Below are 21,592 nucleotides of genomic sequence, written 5' to 3'. Positions count from 1 at the left end.
CGGGTTTATAACAGGTCAGGTTGATAACATATCGAGTAATATCAGTTATTTGTTAGGTTATCTCGGGTTCGGGTTCATATCAGGTCAGATGTAGTCGGGTTCGGTTGTCACATTATCAGGTCGAATTCGAGTTAGGGTCGTTCTCAGGTCGGGTGCAGATCGGGTGCAGGTCGTAAATTTTCAGGTCTAACTCGGGTTCAGGTCAACACCAATTCGGACTCGAATCGATTTCGGATCATCACCATCTCGGGTCTCAAACAATTTTAACTCAAGTCGGTTTCAGTTAGTTTTGCAGGTTGGGTCAGTTTTTTACATTCCTATTAATAAATATCTTTAAGATAATAATTTGAATGATTTCAAGAACAGCTTAGTAACTTGTGAGGTAAAGGGGGGGAAACCCCTTTGTGATTCAATCCATAGAGAAGTTTGCAGTATCAATGTTGGTTATAACCATTAAAGGGGTACAGGCAAATCCACATAAATGTAGCCTATTCTCTCCGACCAAAAGTGCCTTAACTATGTTATCCGACATCCAGGGAGCATGCGGAATTATATGTCCCGCACCGCGTAGTTCATGGTATTGAATCCATGGTAGTTGTTGAGCAATGTAGCGCTGCAGACTAACCAGCACAAGCAGATCCTCATCTCCATGCCACAGGTGCACCGAGCCCTCGTTATTCGGAAATGGATTTTCCAGATCCATGGGAGAGAATTCCCATGTTCCAAATCCAATTATCAGGTCCCGATGCACAGACTCGTATTCGCCTTGCTGTCTATTAGTGCCTGAGGACGACAAGACAAAGTATGATGATAATGCCAACAGATTCCAATTACTGAACCACCACAATCCACAAACACAACTAATCACATCTCAAATACCAATCAAAAGCCAACAAAATGTGAAGCGAACGATAACCAACTGCGAAGATTATAGAGAAGAAAATAAAGTGCAAGCAACTTCGAGGCAGAAACAAGCACATACCATGTGGTTCGAAGCTGCAGAGATTATCTCAGGCAAGAGTTTTTGTCCTCACTAGAAAATATCAGCACTGTGAGTGATAGCACTAGAACCTGGGAACCATTTTTGAGTGTTCCACCAGTAAGTAAGCCAGGGAGCATAATGAGACACTCGAAGTGCCCACTGGTCGTTGGGCAACTGTTGGTAATATGCTTCCGTAGATAAGTTTGAAGGAAAGCCAGGCCACCAGTAGTTAATAACTGGAGCTAACAATGCTGCCCAGCTAACGTATTGGAGTTTCAAATATCCTTCTCGTTAAAAAAATAAGAAACGAAGCGAGGCAGTATGCCAACAGCTGTACATTTCTTTCTCTTGCATTCGAGTAGTTTAGACTTTAGAAAAAAACAATACCTTTGAGGGATGTACTTGAGGCAGCACAAATAACTTGCCCCCATAGAAAATCCGATTACATAACACTTGGATCCTAATCCTAATTGATCAGCAAGCTCCGAACTGTTCATTTGGGATTAGGGTCACTCTCTCCATAACCGGGCATGTCGAAAGAAACAATAAAGACCCCAAGAGATTCAACAATTTCCTGGTAGAAACAAAGAACCAAGTCCAAGGACACTTACTTCAACATGTTATAGTTGAAAGCTCATGAGTATCCAGCACAACATAGAAAAATGAACAACCAAGTACCGGTGACAAGGTATTGGCAACAACAGCATCATGCCTACAAAAATCAAAGCCATGGACATAGATTATATACTTTGTGGCAATTTCTGCTTGAAAGTTGGCAGCTGAAATGGTGGAAAATTGGCAAGGAAAAATTACCAAATTTAATTCTTGTACTTTAGAGTATTTACAAGATTAGTCTTTAAGCTTCAACTATAAATACACTAACCCATTTAGCTTCAAAATCATCCCAAAATCATTCTAGCTCTCTCCCAATACTAAAGAAATTAGAGAATTTTTTTCTTGAGAGCAATTTTCAGGGTGAAATTGGGTTGTGAGTTATGAGTGTTTTTTATAAACACCTGTAAATTTTATCCCTTTAGTAAATATCTGCAGCAGTCTGGTGACGTATATAATTGGCCGAACTCCGTTATTAATTTTGGGTGTTATTATTCCGCTTTTATTTTGTATTCTCATTAATCTGGTTATAAGGAAATTACTCATTTAATTTTCCAACAACTGGTATCAGAGCTTTTGGTGGTGAATTTTGTCCATTTTTCTGTGATGTTACTGTTCATGTGAATAGTAAATTTCGTGAATAATAAAATTTGGTCGGCGATACGAGTTTGTCGACGGAGGTGTTCTAATACACGGTGGTTCGCATGAATTGTCAGAAACGATCCAAAAGAAGCCAGATTCGAGTGGAAGCGATGGTTGCAGACGAAGAAAAGGTAAAAATTAAGAAGTTTGATAGTGCGGACTTTGGCTTTTGGAAGATGCAGATTGAAGATTTTCTGTACCAAAAAAACTATATCAACCTCTCTCATGAAAGCAACCAGAAGGCATGAAGGATGAAGACTAGGCTATTCTCGACAGACAAGCCCTCAGAGTTATCCGACTGACGTTATCCCACAATGTTACTTTTAACATAGTAAAGGAAAAGATCACGGCGAGTCTTATGGCGGCTCTCTCCAGTATGTATGAAGCCATCGACCTCAAACAAAGTTCACTTGATGAGATGATTATTCAATTTACGGATGGCGAAAAGGGCATCAGTGGCTCAACACTTAAATGAACTCAACACAATCACAACCCAGTTGAGTTCCGTGGAAATTGATTTCGATAATGAAGTTCGAGCTTTAATTCTCTTATCATCTCTACCAGACAGTTGTAATGCTACTGTTAGCAGTCAACAGCTCATCGGGGAAATAATAAATTGAAATTTGACGATGTTCAGGATCTGGTATTGAGTGAAGAAATTCGACGGAGAGAATCGGGTGAAGCATCATGCTCCTCAGCCTTGCACGCGGAGTCTAGAGGGAGAACTTCAGAAAGAAATCCAAATCGTGGCAGATCAAAATCTAGAAGGGTAAAATCAGAATGATAAAGAAAGATTTTAACTATTATAATTGCGGCAAGAAGGGTCACTTTAAAAGAGATTATCGAGCACCGAAGAAAGATATTGACGTACAGGAATCTGCCAACATGACAGAGGAAATAAGTGATGCCATGATTCTAAGCGTCAACAGTCCGATTGAATCATGGATCTTGGATTCAGAGGCATCTTTCCACGCAACCCCATGCCACGAAATCATGAAGAACTATGTCAGTGATGATTTTGGGAAACTCATTTATTTGATGATGAAACCTTGAAGATCGTCAGAAAAGGAGACATCCGATTAAAGTTTCCAAACCAGACCACCTGGAATCTGAAAAGAGTTAGACATATTCATGGCCTCAAAAGAAATTTGATTTCTGTAGGACAGCTTGATGGAGAAGGGTATTGTACAACCTTTTCAGGTTGTGAATGGAAGATTACCAAATGAGCACTTGTCATTGCTCGTGGTAAGAAGACTGGTACTCTCTATGTAACCTCAAACTTGGAGAATACCATTACATTAGCGGTTGCTGATGGAAAATCAAACCTATAACACCAAAGGCTTGGCCATATGAGCGAGAAAGGGATGAAGACACTTTTGTCAAAAGGGAAGCTGGCGGATCTAAAGAGTATAGATGTCAGACTATGTGAGGATTGTATCTTTGGCAAACAAAAAAAGTCAGTTTTGTACAGATTGACAAGACACCCAAGGTCGAAAAGTTAGAGTTGGTTCATACTGATGTATGAGGACCATCTCCAGTTCCATCTCTTGCAGACTCACTATAATATGTCACCTTCATCGATGATTCTACAAGGAAGGTGTGGGTTTATTTTCTGAAGAAAAAAATCAGAAGTCTTTGATACCTTCAGAAAATAGAAGGTCATGGTGGAAAATGAGATTGGTTTGAAAGTCAAGCGGTTGAGGTCTGATAATGGTGGAGAGTATAGAAATAGTAGATTCAGAGAATTTCACGCAAACAATGAGATCAAGATAGAGACAATAGTTCCCATGACACCGCAGCAGAATGGCGTAGTAGAGCGCATGAACAGAACTCTGAATGAACGTGTCAGAAGAATGAAGATACATGTCAGCTTGCCCAAATTACTATGGGCTGAAGCTATCAACACTGCAACTTACCTGATCAACTGTGGGCCCTCAGTTCCCTTGGATGGTAGAATATCAGAGGAAGTTTGGAGGATAAAAGAAATAAACCTGTCACACTTAAGAGTGTTTGGTTATATTTCTTATGTACACATAAATTCTGCTGAAAAAAGTAAATTTGATGCTAAGTCCAACAAATGTGTCTTTGTTGGTTATGGTGGTGATGAGTTTGGTTACCGTTTTTGGGACTATGAAAATCGAAAGATCATCAGAAGGAGAGATGTCATTCTCATTTAAAATGTGATGTACAAAGACATGTCAACCATAGAATCAAGTAGCTCCAATACCGAAGTTGAAACAAAGGAATTTACTGAGTTTGAGGAGATTTCTGGAAATGATGTTCAGATCATTCCTGAACCAGTTCAAGAAGAACCAGGCACACCAAAACTGAGGCGTTCCTCCAGAATTCCTAAACCAACCTAGCATATTCGCCTTCTTTGTACTACTTGTTGCTGACTGATAATGGTGAACCAAAGTGCTATGATGAAGCAATGCAGGTGGAGGATTCAGTCAAGTGAGAGTCTTCCATGAAAGATGAGATGGACTCGCTTATGTCAAATCAGACATGGGAATTAGCTGAATTACCACTAGGCAGAAAGCGCCATAAAAAGTGAGTTTACAGGATCAAAGAAGAGCACAATGGGAGAAAACTCTGCAAAACAAGATTGGTTGTCAAAGGTTTTCAACAAAAAAAGGTATTGATTACAGTGAAATTTCTCTCCAGTCGTGAAGTTGTCTACAATCAGACTGATGTTAAAAATTGTAGCTGCAGAGAATCTACATCTGATCAGTTAGATGTAAAGACAATTTTCCTTCATGGTGATTTGGAGGAAGAAATCTATATGAGGCAACCAGAAGGCTTCATAGAGGCAGATAAGAAAAACTTGGTATGCAGGTTGAAGAAGAGTTTGTATAGTTTAAAACAAGCTCCTAGACAGTAGTACAAGAAGTTTGATAACTTCATGGGTAGCAGTTGTTTTACCATATGCCAAGCAGATCATTGTTTCTACATCAAGAAGTTCTACAACAGCTTCATTATTTTATTGTTGTACATTGATGACATGCTTGTTGCAGGTTCAGACATGCAAGAGATTATAAACTTGAAGCAGAAATTGTCGAAGCAATTTGCAATGAAAGATCTGGGCACTACAAAGCAGATTCTTGGGATGAGGATTAAGAGAGACACAAATTCGGAGATTTGATGTTATTACAGGCTGATTACATCATAAAGTACTCCAGATTCAAAATGCAAGATGCTAAACCATAAGTACACCTTTAGGTGTTCATTTAGACTCTCCAAAGAAAAATCACCAAAGACGAGAAAGAACGTGCACGCATGGTAAAGGTGTCGTATGCCTCAGCAATTGGAAGTCTGATGTATGCCATGATTTATACTAGACCAGATATTGCTCAAGCAGTGGGAGCTGTTAGCAGGTACATGAATAATCCGGGCAATGTACACTGGGAAACAGTCAAATGTATCCTCAGATATATGGGGTACCACAAACAAAGCACTTTGTTTCAAAGGTGGAGATACGATACTGACAGGCTACGTAGATGCTGACTTAGCCGAAAATGCTGACATCAAAAGAAGTACTACAGGGTATGTCTACTCTAGGAGGTACCGCAGTGAGTTGGGTTTCTCAACTACAGAAGATAATTGCTCTCCACAACTGAAACAAAATATGTAACCCCTCAGATCGATATGGTTAACCCGATCCGATCTGAGGTGTCACATTAAGGCCACCGTAGCGACCTACTGTAAAAATCTCGGAAAATTAAAAACTTTTATTAAACATGTAAAGTCATAAAATGATTTATGAATACAAAATAAAATTTATCAGTATTCAGAAATAAAACAGATTTTCAGACTCGTATATAAAACAAAATACAACCTACATGCCCCCTAATCACATGTACCATACTTTACAAACAACGTTGGAGGAAGTCCTATACTAATGTCGATAGTTGCACTGGTACGATTCTTTTAACCTGTAATGGTGAGTAACAGAGTGAGCTTTGGAAAGCTCAATAATATAGAACTATCAGATGATATTGAAGAACGTGTAGATAATAGATAAGCATATTTCCTTATTGGTTCATACATCTACAGATTTTAGATTGAGTTGAGGTCCCACTGATATCTCAGGTGGTAACAGACAGTAAGCTTTCAGTTCATAGGGAAATATTTGGATGACTGGGTTTAGGAGATCAAAATAGGTTATCTAGTGTGTTCCCATAAAACCAGTGAAAAGATATTGATTTGTAAAAAAAATATATTTTTAAAAACTTAACACTACCCCCATCCTTTCACAATATGTTTGTGTAAGTTCCCTAGAACCATACACCTAACCCACACAACCAGTAAGGCCCTGAGCACAAAGCGAGGAACCTACAAAATACTTCCTCTAACAAACCCCCAAATAAAACATTTTTTCGTCAGTAAACGAGATATCAGAAATCAAATAGAATTCAGATTAGATATCATAACAGAATCTAGATCAGAAATCAGAACAAAATTCAGATAAGAAATTAGAACATAATTCAAATCGAAAATTAGATAAAATATTCATGTGATTAGCGAACACATTAGTGTTTACATATATTATTCAGAGATATTGGATAATCTTATCGGGCAGAGAAACACGGATCTTCGGTATACCGATAGAATGCCGGAAGTTAAAATCACTATTGGAAGAGTTCATTAACTGAAAGAATCATCAGTTATTCAGAATGTGATTTATTAGGATCATATCTTATTCGGGCATTTTCAGAAGCTCTACATAATCAGAAGGGTATTCAGAAACCTTTACATCTGAGTTACTTGTGTTTTCAGATATGACCAGGGTGATTTGAGTGGAGTACTTCCATAATTATCATTGATCCAAAATGAGAAGACGAACACGCATTCAAATGATATCTACGCCATTCAGGTGTGAATATATCATTAGTGTTGATCGACTCACTTAAGTTGTGTTCCATAACTTTTAAGAGTAGTACAACACCCATGTTTATTTGGATTCATTAATTAATCCAAGACATTTACTTAGTCTAGTCTATAAGGGTATTTTGGTCATTTTGGTACTCAATGTTATTTTAGTCATTTCAAAGCTTGAGGATATCTATTCATTTCTGGGCTTGGTGATATTCTTGGGTCATTTCTATTCCAGGGGTAATTTGGTCATTTACAGATCTAGGGTATTTCAATCATTTCCTTCCGTCCGATCTTATTTAATTCAAACTTATCATCTATTGCAGTCTTTTTCAAACAATTTTGAAAAAAGAGCACCATCGATAAATTATTCTTCAGGTACTTACTCATAACTCGGAGATTTACGGATTATCAGGAATTTTCTGTATAAACATGTGAACTTAACGATAAAACTAGTAATTCATCGATTTAGGCATGACTTCTTGAGTACTTTCTATTCAGGGTCAATTCGGACTACTTTTTCCTCTCAAGGGTAATTTCATAATTTCTTAACCATATAATTTCGATATTAAAACTCTTAACAAAGATAAAAGTAATTTAGAGATCCTCAGGTTAATTGCCTTTCTGAATAATCTCTGAACTTGAAATTATTCCTTATCAAACTTCTAATTTCTTGTACAATCCATCAAAATTTTATTCAGTTACTAACTTTTACCGCATTCGGATCGAGTGTAAGAATTAATTAACTACTCAGATAAAACAAACATTTCCTTATTCATGCATTTATCAATATCAACATGTTCCATAAACCATAAAGAGATAGTAATGTATTACCTTGATTTTCGTGCCATACTTAACAACCATATAAATTCATTCGAATGCCCTCGATCTTTAATTCAATATCCAATAATTCCTCAGATACATATCAACAGAAATTTCATAAAAAACGGAGCATAATTCTGAAAAACAGATTGAATCAGGTGATAAATCAGTGAAAAATAGCTTATCGGGTTTGAATTTAGCAAAACATACCTAAAAAACGGACCCAGGACATCAAAAAATGTCAAAATAGGTATACCCAAAAAAAGTCAACGGTCGGTCAACGGCGGTCAACGGCAATCAACATCGGTCAGTGGTCAACGGCTCGGCTAGGCTTGGTGGCTCGACTCGGCTCAGCGGCTCGGCTCAGACCGGTCCAAACGGTTCAATCAATTTATACCAGTTAAGACCGGTTCAACCAGTCAACACACTCCCCAAGCTACTAGACGAAGCCCACTCTCAGGAGTGCATTGGGGCACGTGCGACGTCGTACAGTGTCTGGAAAATTCCACAAAAAATTCTAAAATTATTTTAAGGTATTTTTGAGACACTTACCAAGCTCGGTTCATAATTTTGAAAGATGAAGACCTCGATTCTGAAACGTCAAAAACTTTAGCTTCCTCACATCCTCATGCTCCGGCAACGACAGAGACAAGAAGGACACCGGTGAACTCGGAACGATGCAAGGAACACGATGGTGCAGGAGGTGTCGAAAAACGGGTGGCCAAATCGATCAAATAGACGGAAAACCAACAACGATCGAGTTAAAATCGATGAAGCCTTCGGTTGAGTTTTACAACGAACGATTCACAATGGAATAAAGGTTGAGTTTTGTACACAGTTCGATGGTGAGTCTATTGGTGGTTTTAGATCGACGAACGATGGTCGAACGATGGAGAATTGGGCTACAAAGTTGGTTAACGGGGAGGAAATTTGGAGAAAAGAAATCTGGTAAAACTGATTGCACGGGGTGGGGAATTTAGTTTTCAACATATAAGGAAAATGGGTAAATTCAGGACAGGTCCCTGAATTGCCCTTACTTTTTAAAATTGACTATAAGTTTCAGAAACTTATAATTTGAGCCCTAAATTGGGGTGTGACAATTCTCCCCTCCTTAAAAGAATTTCGTTGAAATTCATTCATGTCACAGAGTTGCAAAAATAGAACTTCCATCAGTTCTTTCATATCTTCAAGTAGTTTTTATAGAAGTACGGGTCATTTTCTAATCCTTAGCCAGCTGAGTATACCTTCTCATCAGAACTCTCCCTCATTCCAATAAAAAAATCAGAACGAATTTATCCTTGTGGAATCAATTCACCATTGGCTACGAGAATAGGTTCGTAGAGCAGTACATATCCAAATTTTTATTTATGAAGTCGGGTCAGAATTTCTCGAATGAGTAACTCTCACATTACTCGTAAGGTACTTTACAGAGTTTAGAAAAACGATCATGGTATTCCTTTATGCAAAGGTAGAGCCCTAACGGATAGAAAACTTAGATTATATCGTTATAGAGAGGGACTCGACCTTAGAGTTCCGGCTCAGATAGGTACGATTATAGTCTAAACGCATGTACTGATAAGACATCTTTTGACATTCGAGCGGCCGATCTATCTTGAAAATTTTAACTACCTAAGCTCTGATACCACTAAATGTAACCCCTCAAACCGATATGGTTAACCCGATCCGATCTGAGGTGTCACATTAGGGCCACCAGAGCGACCCACTGTAAAAATCTCAGAAAATTTAAAACTTTATTAAAAAAATGTAAACTCATAAAATGATTTATGAATACAAAATAAATTTTATCAGTATTCAGAAATAAAACAGATTTTCAGACTCGTATATAAAACAAAATACAACCTATGCTCCATAATCACATGTACCACACTTTACAAGCAACGCCGGAGGAACTCCTATATTGATGTCGATAGTTGCACTGGTACGATTCTTTTAACCTGTAATGGTGAGTAACAGAGTGAGCTTTGGAAAACTCATTAATACAGAACTACCAGATGATGTTGAAGAACGTGCAGATAATAGATAAGCATATATTTCCTTATTGGTTCAGACATCTACAAATTTTTAGACTGAGTTGAGGTCCCACTGATATCTCAGGTGGTAACAGACAATAAGCTCTTAGTTCAAAGGGAAATATTTCGGATGACTGGGTTTAAGAGATCACAATAGGTTATCTAGTATATTTTCGTAAAACTAGTGAAAAGATACGGATTTTTTTAAAAATATATTTTAAAAACATAACACTACCCCATCCTTTCACAATCTATTTGTGTAGATTCCCCAGAACCATACACCCAACTCACACAACCAGTAAGACCCTGAACACAAAGTCGATGAACCTGTAGAAATACTTCCTCTAACAATACCCCAAATAAAACATTTTCCGTTAGTAACGAAGATATCTGAAATCAAAAAGAATTTAGATCAAATATCATAACAGAATCCAGATAAAAAATCAGAACAGAATTCAGATAAGAAATCAGAATAGAATTCAAATAGGAAATAAGATAAAACATTCATGTGATTAGGGAACACACTAGTGTTTACATATATTCAGAGATACTGGATAATCTTTTCGGGCAGAGAAACACGGATATTCGGTATACCGATAGAATGCCGGAAGTTTAATCACTATTGGAAGAGTTCATTAACTGACAGAATCATCAGTTATTCATAATGTGATTTATTAGGATCATATCTTATTCAGGTATTTTTCGGAAGCTCTATATAATCAGAAGGGTATTCAAATCCTTTACATCTGAGTTACTTGTGTTTTTCAGATATGACTAGGGTGATTTGAGCTGAGTACTTCCATAATTATCATTGATCCAAACTTGAGAAGACGAACACGCATTCAAATGATATCTATGCCATTCAGGTACGGATATATCATTAGTGTTGATCGACTCACTTAAGTAGTGTTCCATAACTTTTAAGGGTAGTACATGTTTATTTGGATTCCTTAATTAATCCAAGACATTTACTTATTCTAGTTCATAAGGGTATTTTGGTCATTCTGGTACTCGAGGTTATTCCAGTCATTTCAAAGCTTGAGGATATCCATTCATTTATGGGCTTGGTGATATTCTTGGGCTATTCTATTGTAGGGGTAATATGATCATTTTACAGATCTAGGGTATTTCAATTATTTCCTTTCGTCCGATATTATTATTTAAGTCAAATTTATCATCTATTACAGTCTTTCCAAACAATTCTGACTAAAGAGCACCCTCGATAAATTATTCTTCAAGTATTTACTCATAACTCGGAGATTTACGGATTATCAGGAATTTTCTGTATAAATGTGTAAACTTAACAATGAAACTAGTAATTCATCGATTTAGGTATGACTTCTTGAGTATTTTTCCATTCAGGTTAATTCATGCTACTTTTTCCTCTCAATGGTAATTTCATAATTTCTTAACCATATAATTTCGGTATTAAAACTCTTAACAAAGATAAATGTAATTTAGAGATCCTAAGGTTAATTGCCTTTCTGAATAATCTCTGAACTTGAAATTATTCCTTATCAAACTTCTGATTTCTTGTACAAGCCATCATAATTTTATTCAGTTACCGACTTTTTACCGCATTGGATCGAGTGTAGAGAATTAACTAACATATAATACCAAACATTTCCTTATTCATGCATTTATCAATATAAACATGTTACATAAAACATAAAGATGTAGTAATGTATTACCTCGATTTCGTGCCATACTAATCGACCATATAAATTCCATTCGAACGCCCTCGATCTTTAATTCAATATCCAATAATTCCTCAGATACATATCAACAGAAATTTCATCAAAATCAAAGCTTAATTCCGAAAAACAGATCGAATCGGGTGATAAATTAGTGAAAAACTTACTAGGTTTGAATTTAGCAAAACGGACTTAGAACATCGAAAAATGTCAAGATAGGTATACCCATAAAAAGTCAACGGTCCGGTCAACGGCGATCAACATCGGTCAGCGATCAACGCGGTCAGCGGCTCGGCTTGGACCGGTTCAACTGGTTCAGATCAGTCCAACCGGTCAACACACTCCCCAAGCTGCCAGACGAAGCCCACTCTCAGGGGTGGCGCGTGCGGCGTCGTACGATGTCCGAAAAATTTCACAAAAATTTCTAAAATTATTTTAAGGCATTTTGAGAACTTACCAAGCTCGGTTCAATTTTGAACGGCGGAGAGCTCGATTCCGAAACGTCGAAAACTTTAGTTTCCTTACCCCTCACGCGCCGGCGACGACGGAGACAAGGACGCTGGTGGACTCGGAACGATGCAAGGAACACGATGGTGCAGGAGGTCAAAACGGGTGGTCAAATCAACCGGAATCAACGAAAAACCAACGGCGATCGAGTTAAAACCGACAAAGCTTCCGATTGAGTTTTACAAACGAACGACGCCGATTCACAACATAAAAGGTCGGGTTTTGTTCACACTTCGATGGTGAGTCTATTGGTGGTTTCGGATCGACGAACGGTAGCCGAACGGTGGAGAATCATGGCTATAAAGTTGGGTTAACGGGGTAGGAAATTTGGAGAAAAGAATCTGGGAAACTGATTGCACATGGGAGGGAAATTTATTTTTCAAAAGATAAGAAAAATAGGTAAATTCAACTGGTCCCTAAATTTCTCACTTTCTAAAACTGACTATAAGTTTCGAAAACTTATAATTTGACCCCTAAATTGGGGTGTGACAGAATGTTGCTGTTACGGAAGCCATCAATGAGATGATTTGGCTTCAAAGTTTCTTGGAAGAGTTAGACAAGAAACAAGAAAACAATGTCTTGTATTGCGACAGTCAAAGTGTTATCCATCTAGCGAAGAATCCGTCTTTTCATTCCAAGACGAAACAAATACAATTGCGCTATCATTTTATTCGGTCTCTTCTAGAAGATGGGATTTTGAAACTTGAAAAGATTAGTGAAGCTCAAAATCCGACAGACATGTTAACAAAGACGTGATTACGGACAAACTGAAGTTGTGTTCAGCTTCAGTTGGCATGCTAGAGTAACAAGACCAGAAATGCCGCTGCATTGATCGAGGTGTGAAGACATATTAAAATTAGCCTTCAAGTGCGATTGTTGAAAAGTCAAGTGGCCAACTTGGCCAAACTTTCGGTGAAATAAGTTGGCAGCAAGTTGGTTGAAAGTTGGCAGCTGAAATGATGGATATTTGGTAAGGGAAAATTACCAAATTTAGTCTATATACTTTAGGATATTTACAAGATTAGTCTTTAAGCTCCAAATAACTTGCCTCCCATAGAAATACCTTTGAATGATGTACTTGAGGCAGCTCCAAATAACTTGCCTCCCCATAGAAAATCCGATTACATAAAACTTGGATCCTAATCCTAATTGATCAGCAAGCTCTGAATTGTTCGTTTTGGATTACGGCCACTCTCTCCATAACCGAGCATATCGAAAGAAACAATGTAGACCCCAAGAGATTCAACAATTTCCTATTAAAACAAATAAATGTTCGTTGTGGAGAAATTAAACGAGCTATTTCCTATAACCTAATAAGAATACAAAATAAAGCGGAATAATAACACCAGAAATTGATAACGGAGTTTGACCAATTATGCTTACGTCTCTAGACTGCTGCAGATCTTTACTAAAGGGAGAAAATTTAAGTGTTTATAAAAACACTCACAACTCACAACCCAATTACACCCTGAAAATTGCTCTCAAGAAAACTCTCTAATTTCTCTAGTTTTGGGAGAGAGCTAGAATGATTTGGGATGGTTTTGAAGCTAAATGAGTTAGAGTATTTATAGTTGAAGCTTAAGGACTAATCTTGCAAATACCCTAAAGTACAAGACTAAATTTGGTAATTTTCCCTTGCCAATTTTCCACCATTTCAGCTGCCAACTTATTCACCGAAAGTTTGGCCTAGTTGGCCACTTGCCACTTAACTTTTCAACAATCTCTCACTTGAAGACTGATTTTAATCTGTCTTCACACCTCGATCAATGCAACATTTCTGGTCTTGTTACTCTAGCATGCCAACTGAAGTTGAACACAACTTCAGTTTGTTCGTAGTCACCGTCTTTGTTAACATGTCTGTCGGATTTTAAGCTCCACTAATCTTTTCATGTTTCAAAATCTCATCTTCCAGAGGACAACGAATAAAATGATATCGCAATTGTATGTGCTTCGTCCTGGAATGAAAATACGTATTCTTTGCTCGATGGATAACACTTTGACAGTCACAATACAAGACATTGTTTTTTGTTTCTTACTTAACTCTTCCAAGAAACTTTGGAGCCAAATCATCTCATTGATGGGTTCCGTAACAGCGACATATTCTGCTTCAATTGTAGAGAGAGCAACTATCTTCTATAGTTGAGAAACCCAACTTACTGCGGTACCTCCTAGAGTATGGACATACCTTGTAGTGATTCTTCTGATATCAACATTTCCAGCTAAGTCAGCATCTACATAGCCTGTCAGTATCGTATCTCCACCTTTGAAATAAAGTGCTTTGTTTGTGGTATCCCGTAGATATCTGATCTATTTGACTGCTTTCAGTGTACCTTGCTCGGATTATTCATGTACTTGCTAATAGCTCCCATTGCTTGAGCAATATCTGGTCTAGTACAAACCATGTCATACATCAGACTTCCAATTACTGAGGCATACGACACCTTTACCATGTGTGCACGTTCTTCCTCCATCTTTGGTGATTGTTCTTTGGAAAATGAACACCTAAAGGTGTACTTACTGGTTTAGCTCTTGCATGTTGAATCTGAAGAGTACTTTGTTGATGTACTCAGCCTGTGATAACATCAAAGTCCTCGACTTTATGTCTCTCTTAATCCTCATCCCAAGAATCTGCTTTGTAGTGCCCAGATCTTTCATTGCAAAACTGCTTCGACAATTTTTGCTTCAAGTTTATAATCTCTTGCATGTCTGAGCCTGCAACGAGCATGTCAACGTACAACAATAAAATAATGAAGTTGTTGTCGACTTTTTGATGTAAACAATGATTTGCTTGGCATTGGTAAAACCACTACTACCTATAAAGCTATCAAACTTCTTGTACCACTGTCTAGGAGCTTGTTTTAAACCATACAAGCTTTCTTCAACCTACATACCAGGTTTTTCTTGCTGTCTCTATGAAGCCTTCTGGCTACCTCATATAGATTTCTTCCTCCAAATCACCATGAAGGAAAGATGTCTTTACATCTAACTTCTCAAGATGTAGATTCTTTGCAGCTACAATTTTCAACACCAGTCTGATTGTAAATAACTTCACGACTGGAGAGAAAATTTCATTATAGTCAATACTTTCTTTTTGGTGAAAACCTTTGACAATCAATCTTGCTTTGTAGTGTTTGCTCCCATCGTGCTCTTCTTTGATCCTGTAAACCACTTGTTAAGGAGCTTTTTGCTTGGTGGTAATTCAACTAATTCTCATGTCTGATTTGACATAAGCGAGTCCATCATCTTTCATGGAAGACTCTCACTTGACTGAATCCTCCACCTGCATTGCTTTATCATAGCACTCTGGTTCACCCATTGTCGGTCAGCAATAAGTAGTGCAAAGAAGGCGAATAACGTTGGGTTGGTTTAGGAATTCTGGAGGAAAGTCTCAGTTTTGGTGTCTGGTTCTTCTTAAACTGCTTCAGGACTGATCTGAACATCATTTCCAGAAATCTCCTCAAACTCAACAAATTCTTTATTTTAGCTTCGCTATTGGAGCTACTTGATTTTATGGTTAACATGTCTTTGTACATCACATTCTCATTGAAAATGACATCTCTGCTTCTAATGATCTTTCGATTTCATAGTCCCAAAAACGGTAACCAAACTCATCACCACCATAACCAACAAAGACACATTTGTTAGACTTAGCATCAAGTTTACTTCTTTCAGCAGAATTTATGTGTACATAAGAAATACAACCAAACACTCTTAAGTGTGAAAGGTTTATTTCTTTTTTGCTCCAAACTTCATCTGGTATTCCACCATCCAAGGGAACTGATGGCCCATGGTTGATCAGGTAAGTTACAGTGTTGATAGCTTCAGCCCATATCAATTTGGGCAAGCCGGCATGTATCCTCATGCTTCTGGCACGTTCATTCAGAGTTCTATTCATGCGCTCTGCTACGCCATTCTGCTGCGGTGTCATGGGAATTATTGTCTCCATCTTGATCCATTGTTTGCACAAAATTCTCTGAATCTACTATTTCTGTATTCTCCTCCATTATCAGACCTTAACCGCTTGACTTTCAAACCCATTATCATTTTCACCATTGCCTTCCATTTTTTGAAGGTATCAAAGACTTCTGATTTTTCTTCAGAAAATAAACTCATACTTCCTTGTAGAATTATCGATGAAGGTAACATAATATAGTGAGCCTGCAAGAGATAAACTAAAGATGGTCCCCATACATCAGTATGAACCAACTTTAACTTTTTAGCCTTGGGTGTCTTACCAATCTTTGCAAAACTGACTTTCTTTTGTTTGACAAAGATACAATCCTCACATAGTCCGACATCTATACTCTTTAGATCCGGTAGTTTCCCTTTTGACAAAAATGTCTTCATCCCTTTCTCGCTCATATGGCCAAACCTTTGGTGTCATAGGTTTGATTTTCCATCAGCATCTGCTACTGCAATGATATTCTCCAAGTTTGAGGTTATATAGAGAGTATCAGTCTTCTTATCACGAGCAATGACAAGTGCTCCTTTGGTAATATTTCATTCACAGCCTGAAAAGGTTGTACAATATCATTCTCCATCAAGCTGTCCTAAAAAATTAAATTTTTTGAGGTCAGGAATATGTCTCACTCCTTTTAGCTTCCAGTGGTCTGGTTTGGTAACATTAATCGGTCTCCTTTTCCGACGATCTTCAAGGTTTCATCATCAGCAGATTAACCTTCCCAAAATCACAACTGACATAGTTCTCTATGATTCTTGGCATGAGGTGGCGTGGAAAGATGCCCCTGAATCCAAGATCCGTGATTCAATCGGACTGTTGACTCTTAGAATCATGATATCACTTGTTTCCTCTGTCACGTTGGCAGATTTCTATGACTGATATATTTCTTCGGTGCTCGGCAATGTCTTTTAAATTTACCCTTTAATACGCAATTATAACAGTTAAAATCTTTCTTTCCCGTTCTTGATTTTCTCATTCTAAATTTTGATCTGCCACGATTTAGTTTTCTTTCTGAACTTCTCTAGACTCCGTGTGCAAGGCTGAGGAGTTTGATGCTTCACCCGATCTTTTCGTCGAATTTCTTCACTCGATACCAGATCTCGAACATCGTCAAATTTTTTTTATTTCCCTACGAACTGCTTACTACTGTAACAGTAGCATTCCAACTGTCTGGTAGAGATTATAAGAGAATTAAAGCTCGAACTTCATCATCAATTTCAATTTCCACGGAACTCAACTGGGTTGTGATTGTGTTGAGTTCATTTAGGTGTTGAGCCACCGATGCCCCTTTCGCCATCCGCAAATTGAATAATCGCCTCATCAAGTGAACTTTGTTTGAGGTCGATAGCTTCTCATACATACTGGAGAGAGCCACCAAAAAAACCCGCCGTGGTCTTTTCCTTTGCTATGTTGAAAGCAACATTGCGGGATAACATCAGTCGAATAACTCCGAGGGCATGTCTGTCGAGAAGATCCCAATCTTCATCATTCATGCCCTCTGGTTGCTTTCCTGAGAAATGTTGATATAGTTTTTTCTGGTACAGAAAATCTTCAATCTGCATCTTCCAACAGACCAAAGTCTGCACCATCGAACTTCTCAATTTTCATTCATTTCGTCTGCAGCCATCGCTCCCACTCGAATCTGGCTTCTTTTGGATCGTTTCTAACAATTCCTGCGAACCACCGTGTATTAGAATACCTCCATCGACAAACTCGTATCGCCGACCAAATTTTACTATTAACGAAATATTATTCACATAAATAGTAACATCACAAAAAAAACTGACAAAATTCACTACCAAAAGCTCTTGATACCAGTTGTTGCGAAATTAAACGAGTAATTTCCTATAACCAGATTAATGAGAATGTAAAATAAAAGCGGAATAATAACACCCGAAATTAATAACGGAGTTCGACCAATTATGCCTACGTCTCTAGACTGCTGCAGATATTTTACTAAAGAGAAAATTTACAGGTGTTTATAAAAAAAACTCACAACTCACAACTCAATTACACCCTGAAAATCGCTCTAAAAAAACTCTTTAATTTCTCTAGTATTGAGAGAGAGCTAGAATGATTTAAGATGTTTTTGAAGCTAAATGGGTTAGAGTATTTATAGTTGAAGCTTAAGGGCTAATGTTGTAAATACCCTAAAGTATATGGACTAAATTTGGTAATTTTTCCTTACCAATTTTTCACCATTTCAGCTGCCAACTTTCAACCAACTTGCTACCAATTTATTTCACCGAAAGTTTGGCCAAGTTGGCCACTTGCCACTTGACTTTTCAACAGCCCCCCATAGAAAATCCGATTACATAAAACTTGGATCTAATCCTAATTGATCAGCAAGCTCTGAACGGTTCGTTTGGATTGGGTCACTCTCTCCATAACCGGGCATGTCGAAAGAAACAATGTAGACCCCAAGAGATTCAACAATTTCTTGGTAGAAACAAAGAACCAAGTCAAGGACACTTACTTCAAACATGTTATAGTTGAAAGCTCATGAGTATGCAGCACAACATAGAAAAATGAACAACCAAGTACCGGTGACAAGGTATTGGCAACAACAGCATCATGCCTACAAGAATCAAAGCCATGGACATAGACAATATATACTTTGCGGCATCTCGTGGAACGCCGTGCTCTTTGTAGGCCAAATGCCTTCCGTCCTTCAGCTTTATTCTCGACGCGGAAACAGGTGGACCATCAGGAGAGCCGCATGTCTTAGGGGGAGGCGGTGAATAGCCTGATAAATCCATGCCAGAATTCCAGCAGACAAGACCAGTAGTATCTTTGTGAAAATCCCTGCAGTTTTGGGTTATAACAGTGGAGAAATGAATTTGAAATAATCTGTGAAACAAGACAATGCATGAAAGAATCCGTTCCATTAACAGCCACCTTAAATGGAATCCCATCTCATGAGTTTCATTATCATTCTAATTCTAACTCAAACTCGCTCCTCTCCATCCAAAAATAAATGAACTCAGTTTTTACATCCAGTCAACGTCCAAGATCAAGGCTTTAACAGTGAAAATTGAAAATAGGAACAAAGAGAGACGAAGTCATAAAATTCACAAATCTTATATGAGTCAATATGTTAAGAATCTGCAAGAAATGAAAATCCCAGATCCAAAATTTCAACTTTCTTACAAAGTAAAGTGACCCAGATGAAAGAAAGTGCTGGATCCTACAATTATGAGAGAACCCAAATTAGATCAAAAAAAAAAAGAGAAGGGACCTGAAGGAAGCTTGAAAGAAGCGTTTTGCTTGGCTCTTCTAGTGCGAGCTCGAGCTGAAGCGGCTGATATTTTCCTATTAACTCCTCCTGCCGCTGCCATTTTGGGGGACTTTTCAAACAAAACCTATTGAATGTATTATTAGGAAAGTCCGAAGAGAACACCAAAGAAATTAAGAAACCAATGAGATGCAAGAAGAAACCTAGGACCCATTAATTGGTGTCCAATGTTTAACTACTACGCCTACCGTCATAATTAGAAAAAAAATAAAGTACATTAATTATTAGAATATTATTTTAATTTATTTATTATTAAAAGTTATAAATAATTTTTAAGTATAAGATATTATTTTATTTAGTACGTCAATATTAAAAGTTATAAAGATCATTCGACTATTTATATGTTCCAAATTCATCTTTTTTCGTTAAAAAATTAGCAGTTATCTAAGTGCACGTTAAACTGTGGTATAATAAAATATGATCCTAGAATTGTTTGAGCTGTATTTTATAGACTCTTCGTTCTGTCGAGCCAATACTTGAAATATTATCATCGAGTCGATGTTTGAAAGCAATGACGGTGTCAGTAGGCATCATAAAATACGATTTTATCATGCACAATCAGTATGTTAACGTCCAGTTCAGACGACCATCAATTTTTTAACGGAAAATGACAAGTTTGGAACATATGAATCAGTGATCATTTGTAACTTTTAATAGTCTGACTCAACAAACAATGTCCATAATCAATGAACCATTTGTATACTTTATCCAAAAAATTACTCCTTTTGTCCCATTAAATATGTCCCTCATTAACTTATTAAAAGTTAAAAATTTTAATCTTTGACCATGATTATGTTAAATATTTAGACAATTAAATAAATTAAAAAAATTAAAATATTTTTTTTCATATTTTTATCAATAATAAAATTTATATAATAGCAAGTCAAATTTAAAAATTAAAAAAAAACAATCAATAAGGCACATATTTAAAACTCATAATTGCAAAATAGTCACTATTATTGGTTCTCGTAATTCAAAATTGATGTTAAATTTCACGATCACTATCACTTTTCAGATAATTATCGTTCATTCATCTCTCAGTTTTATCAGATTTTTCAGAAGATAATATTAAAAAAAATCGAGACGTTATCGTAATGATATGCCAACCTAAGATTTCTTTTGAGATGTAACATGAAGGAAGTAATCTTAAAACAATGGGATGCCCAAACACAAAGAATAATAGTGCTAAAAAGTTAAGAGTCTAATATAAAAGTGTGCATGTTAATAGATATTCTAAAGCACAAAAGGAATGTTCTAATAGATATTCAAATATAAAAGTGCACGAATTAAGTGACTTTCGTGGTAAAAAATGATTATTATTCCTTGAGGGGTTCGAGCATCATAGATGTCAGGAGTGTGAGTGTTCAATGTTGAGAAGTTGAAAATTATCTTTGAATATATATTACATTCTACTTACCCTAGATTAATAAAAAAAATTAAAAGAACAAAAGGAGCATATTATAACCTTAAGTGTCAAACGATGCAACATTCTTAAAGATAATTTCGTGAATGACATTTAATCTTCAAATAAATAATACTCAAAGAGAAGATAGAGAATTAAATTACTTTAAAAGTTTCAATCTTGAACCAACTTCAAGTGAAATACAAAGGGTCAACAATATAAGGAGTTCCACATGGTGAGGACCTCACTAGATTTTGGGGTAAATTACGTATTTTAGTCATCCAATTATTCGTGGTTTTATTTTAGCCACTCGGCTATTTTTTAAATATATAAAGTTACGTTTTTGATTGTTTTTAATCATCTATTATTAAAAAATAAATAGAAATTATTGACATGATACTTTTTTAAATTTTTTAATGATAACCTGGCATTAACTTATGGTGATATATCAATATTACCGTCAGGGATGGACCAAGGGGTTGGGGCAGGGACAATCTCCCCCTAAAATTTTCAAATTCTCTTGTATTTTAGATTTTTCTCTGTGTATTTTCTATTGATAATATGTTTCGTCCCCTTAAAAATTACAAGTTAACTCTCCTTAAAATTTTATAAGTTCGTCCACCTAACATAGAATTCTGCCGTCCCTACAGGTGACCAAAATGTAACTTTAGATATGATTTTGAAAAATATAGTGGGTGATCAAAATGGAATCATGGGAATAGTTGGGTGACTAAATATGTAGTTTACCCATTTTTTTAGATAAACGTTTACTA

General features: G+C 36.9%; 1 protein-coding gene across 1 annotated transcript; it reads right to left on the bottom strand.

Moving 5' to 3' along the window:
- Positions 1 to 409: 409 nt before the first annotated feature.
- LOC120211743 lies at positions 410 to 19,460 on the bottom strand. Its single transcript, XM_039210225.1, has 7 exons — positions 19,361 to 19,460; positions 18,667 to 18,868; positions 1,661 to 1,694; positions 1,496 to 1,556; positions 1,072 to 1,266; positions 869 to 919; positions 410 to 783 (listed from the first exon to the last, which is right to left on the bottom strand). The coding sequence occupies exons 1-7, from the start codon at positions 19,458 to 19,460 to the stop codon at positions 410 to 412; spliced, it is 1,017 nt and encodes a 338-aa protein (XP_039066156.1).
- Positions 19,461 to 21,592: the final 2,132 nt, after the last annotated feature.

The sequence above is a fragment of the Hibiscus syriacus genome, unplaced genomic scaffold (genome assembly GCF_006381635.1).
Source record: "Hibiscus syriacus cultivar Baekdansim isolate YM2019G1 unplaced genomic scaffold, ASM638163v2 tig00109983_pilon, whole genome shotgun sequence".
Classification (NCBI taxonomy): domain Eukaryota; kingdom Viridiplantae; phylum Streptophyta; class Magnoliopsida; order Malvales; family Malvaceae; genus Hibiscus; species Hibiscus syriacus.
The sequence above is the reverse complement of the archived record's forward strand: the minus strand, read 5'-3'. Positions and strand labels throughout refer to the sequence as shown.